This window comes from Zootoca vivipara, chromosome 2 (assembly GCF_963506605.1).
Source record: "Zootoca vivipara chromosome 2, rZooViv1.1, whole genome shotgun sequence".
Lineage (NCBI taxonomy): Eukaryota > Metazoa > Chordata > Lepidosauria > Squamata > Lacertidae > Zootoca > Zootoca vivipara.
The window spans coordinates 20314-34263 of record NC_083277.1 but is presented as its reverse complement, the minus strand read 5'-3'; the positions used below and the strand labels follow the sequence as shown (position 1 = coordinate 34263).

The following is a 13950-nucleotide window of genomic DNA, read 5'->3' as shown; positions in this document are numbered from 1 at the left end:
CTGGAACTCACAACTCACTGCTGCACTTTGAAAATGCAGGGAATGGAGGCAGTAGACAGAAGGAGGGAGGAATTCAGTAGAGCTGGTGCCAGAGCAGAGCAAGTAGAAGGACCGGCTATAGCAGGCATGTCGATTGATCGGTTAATCATGGGATGGATGTTTGTCAATCGCACTATGGCTCATAGGAATTGAAAGAGACGACCCGTTGCCTCCACCCGCTGCCCTCTCCCTTGTCTGCTGGGCAGGGCACCCTCAGCGGCATCATGCCCCCCCCCCCTCAGGCAGCACGACCAGTCGAGGCTCCGCTTAGCCGGGCTTGCTCATCGCCACCCTTCCTTCTCCCCTCCCCTGCTCCTTCCATGCCCTGCCAGCCTGCCGGCCCCAGAAAGGTGCAAGGCACGTGACTCCACCCCCAGAAGAGGAAGGCGGGGGGAGCAAGGACAAGGCACGTGGGCTCCACACGTGCTGTAGCGCTGCGGAGGGAGCTGTGAGAAGGCAGCGCTTGGAGAGAGACGGTGAGTGACACCCCTCGCCCCTCCCCCCTCTCGCCCTTCTGCTCCTAGTTCTGTGTGGACGCTGAACTTTCCCCACTTTTACAGCTCCAGTCTAGCTGCGTTTACTAAGCCACCGCCGCCCCCCATGTCCCCATGGAACTCATTGTCTGGTAAAGGGAGAAATTGGACCTTGGGGGGGGCATGGTGGGGGTTGTGAGAAGCCACCTTGCCTTGAGGGGAGCAGCATGATCATGGAGCGGTTTGTGCTTGTGTGAGGAAGGATGCAGGGTTCAAGGCCCCGGCAGGGCTGGGAAGATTCTCCTGCCCAAAGTTCCTGGAGAGAAGCTGCCAACCTGTGTCAGGACAGCCTGTCTTGGTATAAGGCAGCTTCCCAACCCCAGGAAATTAAGGGGGCTCACCTTCCTGCAGTGGGAAGCAAAATGGTGTCTTGCAGGGCTGGACATGGTCCTCCGCTAAGGCCTTGGGGAAGCCAAATATAAGCTCAGCCAAACAGAATATGTTTAAGTTGAAGAATGACAATGGAAGAGTGTGGTAGATCACTGCCAGTTTTTGATACTGGGTCACAGCCTACTTGAAGTTGGGCATACCTGTTCTATATAATCAACTGGTACTCTTTTAGCCCCACAGCAATAATAATGATAATGATAATGATAATAATAATAATAATAATAATTGTAATTTATTATTTATACCCCGCCCATCTGGCTGGGTTTCCAACCAAATATTAAAAACAGTTTGCTTTGCTAGTTCACAGCTAAAGGTAAAATAATAATTCTAAGACATGGAGAGGAAGATATTTATATTTAATAAATTTATTTAATACATAGACTATTTGCAAATTGTTTGTACTCTGAGTATGTAAAGGATTTATTTGATGACTGAAAATGGTACCCAAAATGTACTGCTGAGGGTTGTGTGGTAGATATTTCACATGGTAAACAGAAGAGTTGGACTTTGCTTACTGTGAAAGATGTTTAATATGATTTAATCTTACAAAGAACATTTTATGCACATCATGTACCACTCAAGTTTAAATGATATTACAACATGCTGATTTAAATTTTTAACATTTGGTTAGCTGGCCTAAAAAGTATGTTTTAATGCAGAATTTCTGAAGACAAACTAGGAAACAATTACTAGTTGCAATTGAAAAAATAAAACTGCTTCTGAGAGCATACAGTTTTTGGAAAGAGGATTTCAAGAAATCTGCAGAGAAGAAACCACAAATATACTTGCCTTTCCCTGTCCTCTATTGTCCCTCTTTTACACTTTTACTCAAGTACTGTCTGAAGCAAAGATGGGGAACCTGTGGGCCTCCTGATGTTGCTGGAATACAGCTCCCATCTTCCTTGATCACACTGGCAATGCTAGCTGGGACTGATAGAATCCTAGAATCATAGAGATGGAAGAGACCACAAGGGCCATCCAGTCCAACCCCCTGCCAAGCAGGAAACACCATCAAAGCATTCTTGACATATGCCTGTCAAGCCTCTGCTTAAAGACCTCCAAAGAAGGAGACTCCACCACACTCCTTGGCAGCAAATTCCACTGCCGAACAGCTTCTTACTGTCAGGAAGTTCTTCCTAATGTTTAGGTGGAATCTTCTTTCTTGTAGTTTGAATCCATTGCTCCGTGTCCGCTTCTCTGGAGCAGCAATTTTTCTCCCTCTTCTATATTACATCATTTTATGCACTGGATGATAGTTGGAGTCCAAAAACACCTGGAGGACTACAGGTTCCCCCAGCCCATGCCTATAATTAGATTTTAAACTGCTTGGGGTGCAGCTAAATATTTTCCTTTCCTCACTTTGAGAAGCTATATTGCCACCATAACCACCAGCAGCAATAAAAATATTGGACTAGATTCAATTAAATAGTCGTGCTTGTGGTAGCCAGCATGACTCATGCTAGTGGAAATGGGTCTCCTCCCCCCAATCTGGTCTGTGGGGTCCAGAGAACCACCAGAGAAGCACATCGAGGGGGGGAGTGGAAATTGATTCTCTTCAGAAAAGCAGAAATTCTTACACTGATGGAATCATCTCCTTAGCACTACTTTGAACTCTACCCATTTGCAGAATAACAAAACATTTTAGGTATTCCTGCTGATAAAATATCTATCAATATAGAATTTAATTTCTGAAGTGCTTTATTCCTCCACTTTCCTTCCAGTTGCTCTCCACAGGGCTCCTTTCACATCCCTGTTCCTCAAGCTGTAGATCATGGGATTGAGCATGGGAGTGACGACCCCATAAAACACAGCCACTACCTTTTCCTTGTCGGTGAATGTCTTGGCTTGAGGCCTGAGGTACATGGCCAACATTGTGCCATAGAAAATTCCCACCACAGCCAGATGAGAACCACAGGTTGACACGGCCTTACTACGCCCTTGTGATGAGCGGATACGCAGAACAGCAACACCAATGCGACCATAGGTCACCAAAACAAAGGAGAAGGGGAACAGCAGACCGAAGACACTGGTTATCATCATGCTGACTCCACTGGCTTGAGTATTAGAGCAGGCCAATTTCAACACTGCCTGGAGCTCACATTTGAAATGATTCACCACATTGGGCCCACACAAGCGTGCCTGCATACTGAAAAAGGGAACAAGGGTCAGGAGGAAAGAGCTAGACCACAGGCTGACTGCCAGAGAGATACACACCTTTTGGCTCATGATTAAGCTATAACGTAGAGGGTAGCATATTGCCACAAAACGGTCATACGCCATCATTGCTAGCAAAAGGCCCTCGGTCACTGCCATATACATAGCAATGCTCATTTGTGCAAAGCATCTTCCCTTGGGGATTGTGGGCCTGTCTGTGAAGCAGTGGGCCAGCATCTGTGGGACGGAGGTGGTGACATAGCAGACATCAATGAGGGAGAGGTTGCTGAGGAAGAAATACATGGGTGTGTGGAGGTGCGAATCCATCACAATGAGCACCACAATAAGTCCATTCCCAGCAACAGCAACCAGGTACATCAGCAAGAAGAGAAAAAACAAAACAGCACGCACTTTGGGGTTTCTGGAGAGGCCTATTAGAACGAACTCAGTCACTTCAGTTGTGTTGCCCCATTCTTCCATGTTACCTATAAAAAGTGATATCAAATATCATTCGACCTCATGTAGGACATTCCAGCCCTTCTAGTTATTTCCTCAGTCTGTTGTGAAATGTTATAAATGGAAAACAAATTAAAAGTTCATGTGTAGACATCATGACTAAGTCCCGGCCATTAATGAAAGGCAAAACGTAAGGCTTTTGTTGATCAATCTAATTTAGGTGACACATTAACATGCATCAGGTTGTACTGCAAACTGACTAACATTTGATAGGAGATTAAGAAATTCAATTGGCTCTGTGTAATTAGGAAAGCATGGAGGACATTTCCCCCCCTAAAGCCTATTACTTTCTTCATTTGCCTTTGGAGGGTGCATTTTACTGCTTTGCACTATGCAGGAACAGTGGTGAAAAAAGTATGTGTGTTCCCTACTAAATCTTTGAGGAAGATAACACTTTCCCTCCATTCTACTGAGTATTGGATATTGTGTCTGCATCCATTAATGCCAAACAAGCATAGATCCCCAGGTCACAACATACATTGGGGGGCTACAACCATACATTCGCCACCAGTCAAGCCATAAAGGGTGAAATAATTTGCAAGCAAACTCACTCCACCTCGCCCAAAGCCTCATTTAATTCATGTTGTAATGAAAGCCAAGAATAATATAAGATTTAACCTTTTTTTGGGGGGGGGGGGTATTAAGGTTTTCTTAAGGTGAGACCTGGGGACCTGGTGCCCTCCAGGTGTTTCTGGATTACAACTCGCATCATCCCTGACTTTGGCCAAGCTGGCTGGGGCAGATGTCTGTACAGCCATATGGGTAATCACTCACTCATGGCATATGGACTGGAAGAGATTTTATTCTGTGTTTTATATATCACTAATATTTACAGTTTTATTTCTAAACACTTTTCAGATTTATCTGTCCAAAAACAAACAAGCAAGCAGACAGACAAACAAACACTCCAAACTACGGTAGATAACAAATGGCTGACCTTCTTACTGCTTAAAACATTGAGAGGGTCATTTTGCTGTTCTTTCAAAAGGAAGGATCACTATAGTTTGGTCCTTGTGATCATTTTAAACATAGCTCCAGGTCAGATTTCATGCTTTATTGTCAATCTATATTAGGGTTGTCAAATGTCTGAAACTTCCTGGACGTATCTAGAATACTGCAGTCATCAGCAGTGTCTGGGCAAAAATCAGCCAAAAAAGTCCTGGTAAATCCGGACATATGGTAGCCCATGTCGACAGTGTCATTTTTGTCTAATTCCCATGAAAATATCTCAAAAATTGCATTTTAAGCTCAACAAATTTGGGCAAAACTAAACTTTTTTTAGTGAACCACTCAACAACTTTTCTGTTTGAAATATGGCAACCCTAATCTATATTATATTATGAGCTTATAAACTTGTCTTTCTCAGACTAGAGCTTTCCACATATTGGACTTCAACCACCACTTACATTTCAGGGATGAAGGCAATTGGAGTTCAACACCAAGACAACGCCAAGTGGTGGAATGTGCCAGTAAGTGTGGTAGTTCTGTCAGCTTTTGATTTTAAGAAATCTGGTTCTTGACTGTGGTCAGTGGTGGGGTCTGAACAGTAGTGTTCTGAATGATAGACCCTCGTTGACTCTAGTGTGAGTTTAGCTGATAACAAACCCTTGGTACTTAGAGATGCAGTGAGCTTAGCTTGGTACAGGAGCTGCACAAGTCGATAGAGGAAGAACAACCCCCTGAAATGCTACTGCCAATTTGCAAAATCCAGCCATAGTAAAGCACCTTTAAGAGCTGGTGATTTCTATGAGATAGAGATAGTCATGGGCGTACAGCCCTCTCTGAATAGTTTTAACACTCTCTCCCTCGTCCCCCCCTCTCACACACATATCACAAACACACACACACACACCACAAACACACATTACAAACACACAAATTTGAGAGAATATCTATATATTAAATATTCTTCACTGGAGTCCTGCAACATTTAGAGAGCACCAGGTTGGGGAAGAATCCTGTAAGTGTGACAGTGTTACAACCCCTGTCAAATTGCTGTGCCAATATCAGTCTTGTGTCCCTCAGCTCAGCAGACTTTTTTTTAAAACCCTCTTAAATCTGATCTCCTCAAAATGGCTCTGTATTTTACAAAATAAATAATCCTAGTTGCATTTTAAGAATGGTTGAAAATCTGCAGATATAGGACGATGGCAGGATTTCAAATGTGCAGCAGCCACTGCATCACAGCTACTGCTCCATTCAGTTCAGGGCAGGGGTGTGTGTGTGTGTGTGTGTGTGTGTGTGTACACGCACACACACACACACACACACACACATATCCTTTGTGCATGGACTCATTAGTTTCATAGAAATTAATGGGGCAGCTGGAACACAGAGAGAACATCTCTGTCAGGGTCAGAAGGACAACTCAAGACAATACTTTTAGCACCTGATGATTTTAGTTGGAGAGAGAGTACCTACGTTACATTGATGATATTTTTATTAGTTGGAGAGAGTTAGTCATGTGCTTACCTCCTTCACTGAAATAAGAGGAAGTCACAAATAATATATTAATTACTGGATCCGATACAGAGTTTGGATTAGGGGACATCAGCCCTATGTCCCACACCACACAAAACCAACCCACCTGAGAGAACCCACATATTGTTTTCATAGAATGGATTTTATTACCTTCACACCACAAGCTACTTAGCAAAGAACATATTGCAGATTTGCCAATTTTTGGAAACCTAAGCCGGCTGTTGGGCTGTATTTGACTTAATGGTTCACATATTGTTCAGATCTGTCTTCAAACCAAAGCTCCCCCACTCCTTTCACACTTGCTAGCTTTACTCACAATGAGCAAAAAAAACCATTTATTTATAGTATTTACTTAGGAGATTTTTCTCCTGCTCTTTGACTTTGACACCCTGAAGGTGTTTCACAAAAGACAAGAGACAGAAAGTGCAGTAAATAATAATAATAATAATAATAATAATAATAATAATAATCTGAAATAAATAAGGGTCTAACACCATGTTTGCATCACAGTGCATGGAATGGGGGAAATAAAATTTGGGGAGATGAAGCAACCATATAAAATATATCTAAGTGTATTGAAATACCATATACAACTATCTGTTTACTAGAAACTGTGTCATACACATCTTCAAAACTTTTTATCACACTTACCTCTCAAAGCACATCCACTGTGAATGTTCAGCAAAATGTGTATGTTCAGCAAATATCTGTTTTAACAAGAATTCCCTTCTATTTAGTCCTATTTATTGAAATTAAAATCTATAGATGACTCACCAGTGTTAAAGAATCTTCATCTGAGTAAGAAGAAAACATAGTTTCATGGGAACCAACTAAGGTTTACATTTTTATGGTATTGCCAAAGTATTTATATTATCCCCAAACATTTTTAAATGCATGATCTCATGTTGGAAATTCAGAACTGCTTATGGGATTCCAGAGGGACCACATCCCATGGATATAATTAAGAAGAGCAGAAGCTAGAAGCAACTTCTAAGAATTTGCAACACCAAAATATCAACCATAAACTGAAAAGGATAATATGACTTTTCTCAAGGGTTCTTAAAAGTGCACATTGTGTTGCAGAAATTTACTCAAGTTCCGAACTCCTGAACCCTTGGATTTGGTAATTGCTATAGCAGATTTTTTTAAATGAAAAAACTACCAAACCTTTGGCTCAATAGCTTCTTAAATTTGCAGCCCTAAAATATCAACGATAGACTGAAAGAATTAATGGGAGGAAATATTTCAGTGTTGCATTATTATGATCTTTCCATCAGTGTAAGCATCACGTTTTGTCAGTTGGAACAATCTCTCTCTCCCCCCCCCCTTCACCTGCTGTTCTGGGGGTTCTCCTGACCTTCCTTTTTTAAAAAAAAAAATATATATTTTTATTAAGATTTTTTAAAAGAAAAAGAAAAAAACAATGACACCTATATAACATACCATATTCAAACATCCACATTAACAAACAGAAAAAAGTGTTTAAAATAAAAATTAAAAATAAATAAAAATAAATCTAACTTAATAGTCCATTTTGCTCATTTCAATAGTGAACTTCCTCGAGTCCCCTTTCTAACGGTTCATTGCATATCATTCTTCGCAGGCTCTATTCATATTATCTATCCTTAATTACGATTACCACATCTTTTCTTTCACTTTACTATCCATTATAAAATTCTAACCTATTTTTGAATAGCTCTCCCTTAATTCCTAACCTGCAACATACTTAATTGCTTATATATCTCTTCATACATCAATTCTACAATATTTTTTATAATAAATTCTAAATTTCTTCCATTTCTCTTCCGTCTTCCCCTCTTCCCGGTCGCGTAGTCTTCCGGTCAGATCAGCAAGTTCCATATAGTCCAACATCTTCATTTGCCATTCCTCCACTGTGTCTTCCAATACTTTGCTAACAATATTCTGGCTGCAGTTGTGGCATATAAAAACAGATTCACATCTTTCATAGGTAATTTTTTTCCTACCATGCCCAATAGAAAGGATTCTGGTTTCTTAATAAACGTGTTTTTCAACACCTTTTTTAATTCATTAAAAATCTTTCCCCAGAAATCCTTAACTAATGGGCAGGTCCACCACATGTGATAGAATGTTCCTTCCACCTTTTTACATTTCCAACACTTAGTGTCTTGATTATGGTAAATCTTAGCAAATTTTACTGGCGTTAAATACCATCTATACAACATTTTCATCATATTTTCTCTTAAAACCGTACATGCCGTGAATTTCATGTTCTTCTTCCATAACCTTTCCCAATCCTCCATCATAATATTATGTCCCACATCCTTTGCCCAATCTATCATAACTTTTTTGTCTGCTCATCTTTCAAGTGCCACTGCAACAATAAACCATACATTCTGGAAAGATTCTTTGTCTTTGGCTCTAACAACTCCGTCTCCAGCTTGGACTTTTCTGATGAAAAACCATTTTTCTTATCCATTTTATACAATTCATTTATCTGGTGGTATTGGAGCCAGTCATCTAAATTACTTTTTAACTGCTCATATGTCTTTAATTTAAACTGGTCTCCTTCCTCCACCAGAGTATCTCTATATTTTAGCCATCGGGTCTCCATATTTAACTTCTTTTGAGCCTTAGCTTCCAGCGGTGAAATCCAAAGGGGTGTTTTCTTTTCTAATAGGTCTTTATACTTATTCCAAACATTTAACAAAGATTTTCTAATTACATGATTTTTAAATCCTTTATGACTTTTGACCTTATCATACCATAAATACGCATGCCATCCAAATACATTATCATATCCTTCCAAGTCTAACACATCTGTATTTTCTAATAAACACCATTCTTTCAACCAACAAAAGGTAGCTGCTTCATAATAAATCCTTAAATCTGGCAGGGGAAAAACCCCTCTTTCCTTACTATCTGTCAAAAGTTTATATTTTATTCTGGGCTTTCCCCCCTGCCATATGAACTTTGAAAGTACCTTTTGCCATTCTTTAAAACCTTCCATCTTATCAATAATTGGCAGTGTTTGAAACAAAAACAACATTTTTGGCAATACATTCATTTTCACTACCGAAATTTGACTTGACAAGGACAATTTTAAGTCCGACCATCTATCCAAATCTCTTGATTTCATTCCATACCTTCACATAATTGTCTTTATACAAATTCAGATTTTTTGATGTCAAATTCACCCCTAAATATTTCACCCTTTTCACAAATGACAGTCCAGTGGCCTCCTCTAACTTCTTTTCCCCCTCCAATGTTAGATTCTTGTCTAACACTTTGGTTTTACTCTTATTTAATTTAAAACCGGCGACACTGCCATAATCTTGAATCAAATTCAGTGCATTAATTGCACTGATTTCTGGATCTTGCAAGGTTAGAACAAGGTCATCAGCAAAGGCTTTTAACTTATATTGCTTTCCCCCCACTCCCACCCCTTTAATCTTATCCTCCTTCCTTATCATTGACAAAAGCACTTCCTAGACCGATATAAACAATAGAGGTGATAAGGGGCACGTCTCGTTCCTTTTTCAATTCTTATATCTTCTGATACCACATTGTTTACAATAATCTTGGCTTTCTGCTCAGTATAAATTGCATTTATACCATTTATACCATTCATAAACCCTTGACCCACCCCCATCCTTTCCAAATTCTTCTTCATAAAATTCCAAGAAATATTATCGAAAGCTTTCTCTGCATCAATGAAGATTAACATAGCCTTTGTATTAATTTTCTCCTGTAATAGCTCCAATATATTAATTACATTCCTGATATTATCTTTCATATGTCTACCGGGCAAAAAGCCGGCCTGGTCATGATGTATTTGTTCTACCAATACCTTTTTCAGTCTTGAAGCTAAGATATTTGCAAAAATTTTATAATCCACTTTTACCCGGGAGATGGGACGATAATTCTTCAATTGTGCTCTGTCAGTCTCTGGTTTGTGTATCAGGGTAATGTAGGCTTCCTTCCAGGTGTCCGGTGCCCTCCCTCCCCTCAAAATCTCACTGCATAAATCAGTCAGTGGTTGTATCAGCCATTCTTTTAAGGTCTTATAGTATTTAGCTGTTAGTCCATCTGGTCCTGGTGCTTTTCCCAACTGCATTTGATTAATTGCACTTTCAACCTCTTCAATCGAAATCTGGTGGTTGAGCAGGTTAATTTTATCCTCCGGAATTTTCTGCAAACCATTTTTGTCCAAAAACTGCTCCATCTTTTCTATATTCTCTTTTTCTCTTTTATATAGCTGTTCATAGCTGCCAAGTTATCCCTTTTTTAAAAGGGATTTTCCCTTATGCTGAATAGGCTTCCTCGTGAGAAAAGGGAAAACTTGGCAGCTATGATAGCTGTTTAAAATATTTCTGAAAGCCTTTTCTAATCTCTGCAGGGTTCTCTATATTTCTTCCTTCCTGAACCAAGTTTGTTATTGTATTCTATTTTTGTCTCTTTTTCAATTGCCAAGCAAGTAATTTGCCACATTTATTTGCTGATTCAAAAGTCCTCTGTTTCATACATTTAATTTTCCATTCAATTTCCTGGTTAATCAATAATGCAAACTGGGCCTGCAATGCTTTAATTTCTTTCTGAATTTGTAAACTTTTCGGTTTGGCTCTCAATTTCTTCTCTTTTTCTTTTAATTGAGCCAGGATACTTTCCCTTTTTCTCATTTTGCACCTTTTTCTTCATTGCATTTTGTTGAATCAAGAAACCTCTCATCACGGCCTTGCTTGCATCCCACACTATTCTCTTTTCCATTGGCGTATTCAAATTTATCTCAAAATAATCTTTCAATGCCTTCTGTGCACTGATAACCATCTCTTCATTTCTCAACAATGCATCATTCATTCTCCATCTGAAAGAACCCTGCTCCAATACTTTTAAGTCCAAAAATACAGCATTATGATCTGAGCATGTTTTTGGCCATATTTCCGCTTTATGGATTCTTGGGGTCAGCTCTCTTGTTATCCAAATATAATCTAGTCTACTCCAAGATTGATTTGATTGTGAGAAAAAAGTTTGCTCCTTTTCCATTGGGTTTTTCAGCCTCCAAGTATCAATTAAGTCCAATTCATCAATCATCTCAAAGAATGTTTTAGGTAATCTCCCCTCATTTGTTATTTTGTCTCTCATGCAATTTCTTATAGAAATCCGCTTTTCCTTCATTTGGTTCATAATTTCCTAATATCTCCTGACCTTCCAGAACGGATATGCTGGAGGTGCAGAGGTACTTGTGGGGTGAATCGGGAAACCTGCCTTTGGGCTAGTAGAAGTCCTTGCACTGGCTTTTGCTGGCACATCAGGTTAGTTGAAAGTGGCCTGAGGTGACTTTCCTCTATTTTTTCATTTCATTTCACGTTTAACCTGTATACTGCCTTTCTGTATTACACAAGGCAGTTTACAACAATGAAATATACAACAAAGATCACATACCTTATAATCTGATCCAATACAACAAGCTCATAATAAAACAATAACTTTAAAGTAAACAACATATCAACAAGTAATATTCAATAATCCATTAGAACATACTTGTACACAATAGTACTATTATAGTACTCCAGGCTTCTAAAAAGTACACACTATCAGAGAAATTCACTCAGGTTCTTGAACTATGGGAAAGACTCAGTTGGTGTTACACCAGGACATTTTCTGTTGGTAGGATTGAGGCTGCCAATGAAGGTTCATGTCAAGATAAATGCAAAGTGATATTGAAGGTCAGGGTCAGGGTTAGGGGTTAGGGTTGGGGTTTTAGGTTTAGGGGTTAGGGATTACGGTTAGGTTTTAGGGTTAGGGATTAGGGTTAGGGTTAGGGTCAGGGTTTAGGGTCAGGGTTAGGGTTAAGGGTTAGGGTTGGGGTTGGGGTTTTTAGGGTTAGGGGTTAGGAGTTACGGTTAGGGTTTAGGGTTAGGGTCAGGGTCAGGGATTGGGCATACCAGACATACTAGGGTTTTGGGGTTTGGGGTTAGGGTCAGGGTTAGGGGTTGGGGTTAGGGTTAGGGCTGTTGATAAATTCAGTTCCACCTTACGCATTATACGTTAAGAGTTAGACATGTTGCTGAGATAGTGTGTCACATGTCTATGCATTTCCGTTTTATGCTGTAGTTGCTGTATGAGTTGAGGAGGAGTATAGGAGGAGAAGCACTGCTCGCTCGCTCTCTTCCAAGTGTTCTAATATGCTGTAAATAAAACTGCTTATGGAAATACAAGATGCCTCTTATCTGCCTCGTCTTCTCCACTAACACTGCTAACCCTGCGTGGATAAGCTCTGCTAATTGCATGCCGTTCCGTTCGAGACACCGGCTCCAGGAGGGAGAGAAGAAGGGGGGCTGTTGGCTTCTCAGTTTCGGTGATTGTCTCAACAAAAGGGTTATGGGGCCCAGTGTAGCCCAGTCAAGCCCATTAAGTGGAGAAGGCTAATGGAGAAGCAGGCAGTTTGTTCCGAAGCGGTTGAAATTAATGCTGAAAACATCAGATCATTTTGAGAGGTATGTGGAAAGTGAAAGCAGTAAAAGGACTTTTGCAAGTTGCGGCCGGAGAAGATTTATTCTCAGTGATGAATGACTGTTAGATAAGAGCTGGGGCAGGAGTATTTTCCCTAAGTGAGTTGCCAGTATTGGGTGGAAGGGAAAATGGAGGATTTGCTAAACAGCTCTAGTCAGATCATTCTCCTTGATGGGACTAATTACAACACGTGGAAATTATATGTAGAAGGCAAATTGCGTGTTGCAAAGTTATGGCATACCATTGAAAATGACCCCCCCCCCGCGCGCCGTTAACGGACACATGGTCTCAGGCCGATTCTCAAGCCAGAGGCGTATTATTGGGAAGTGTTTCACCGACAGAATTGGTTAACCTTGTTGGAAAAGCGAGCACAAAAGAAATGTGGGACACATTAAAGGAACTGCATGAGAGACGGCATGCTGGATCAGTTTTGTTGTACTTTAGAACCTTGCACAATATGAAGCTTCAGCCAGGAAGTGATTTGAGAGCTCACATATTGGAAATGCAGCGATTGAGATTGGAATTAGTGAACCGTGCTTTCAAACTACCTGAGGAAGTGTTTGCTGTGTTACTGCTTGATTCTTTGGATAAAAGTTATGATGTCCAACCATCTCGTCCTCTGTCGTCCCCTTCTCCTTGTGCCCTCAATCTTTCCCAACATCAGGGTCTTTTCCAGGGAGTCTTCTCTTTTCATGAGGTGGCCAAAGTACTGGAGCCTCAGCTTCAGGATCTGTCCTTCCAGTGAGCACTCAGGGCTGATTTCCTGAAGAATGGATAGGTTTGATCTTATTGCAGTCCATGGGACTCTCAAGAGTCTCCTCCAGCACCATAATTCAAAAGCATCAATTCTTCGGCGATCAGCCTTCTTTATGGTCCAGCTCTCACTTCCATACATCACTACTGGGAAAACCATACCTTTAACTATACGGACCTTTGTCGGCAAGGTGATGTCTCTGCTTTTTAAGATGCTGTCTGGGTTTGTCATTGCTTTTCTCCCAAGAAGCAGGCGCCTTTTAATTTCGTGACTGCTGTCACCATCTGCAGTGATCAAGGAGCCCAAGAAGATAAAATCTCTCACTGCCTCCATTTCTTCCCCTTCTATTTACCAGGAGGTGATGGGACCAGTGAACATGATCTTGGGTTTTTTTTTATGTTGAGCTTCAGACCATATTTTGCTCTCTCCTCTTTCACCCTCATTAAGCCTGCCTTGTAGAATTTTAAGCATAACCTTGCTAGCGTGTGAAATGAGCGCAATCGTGTGGTAGTTGGAGCATTCTTTGCTGCTGCCCTTCTTAGGAATTGGGATGTAGACTGATCTTCTCTAATCCTCTGGCCATTGCTGAGT

At 40.6% G+C, this 13950-nt stretch overlaps 1 protein-coding gene across 1 annotated transcript; it reads right to left on the bottom strand.

Annotated features, from left to right (window-relative positions):
* Positions 1-2660: 2660 nt before the first annotated feature.
* On the bottom strand, positions 2661-3596 carry LOC132591773 (olfactory receptor 13H1-like). Its single transcript, XM_060272196.1, has one exon. The coding sequence runs from the start codon at positions 3594-3596 to the stop codon at positions 2661-2663; it is 936 nt and encodes a 311-aa protein (XP_060128179.1).
* Positions 3597-13950: the final 10354 nt, after the last annotated feature.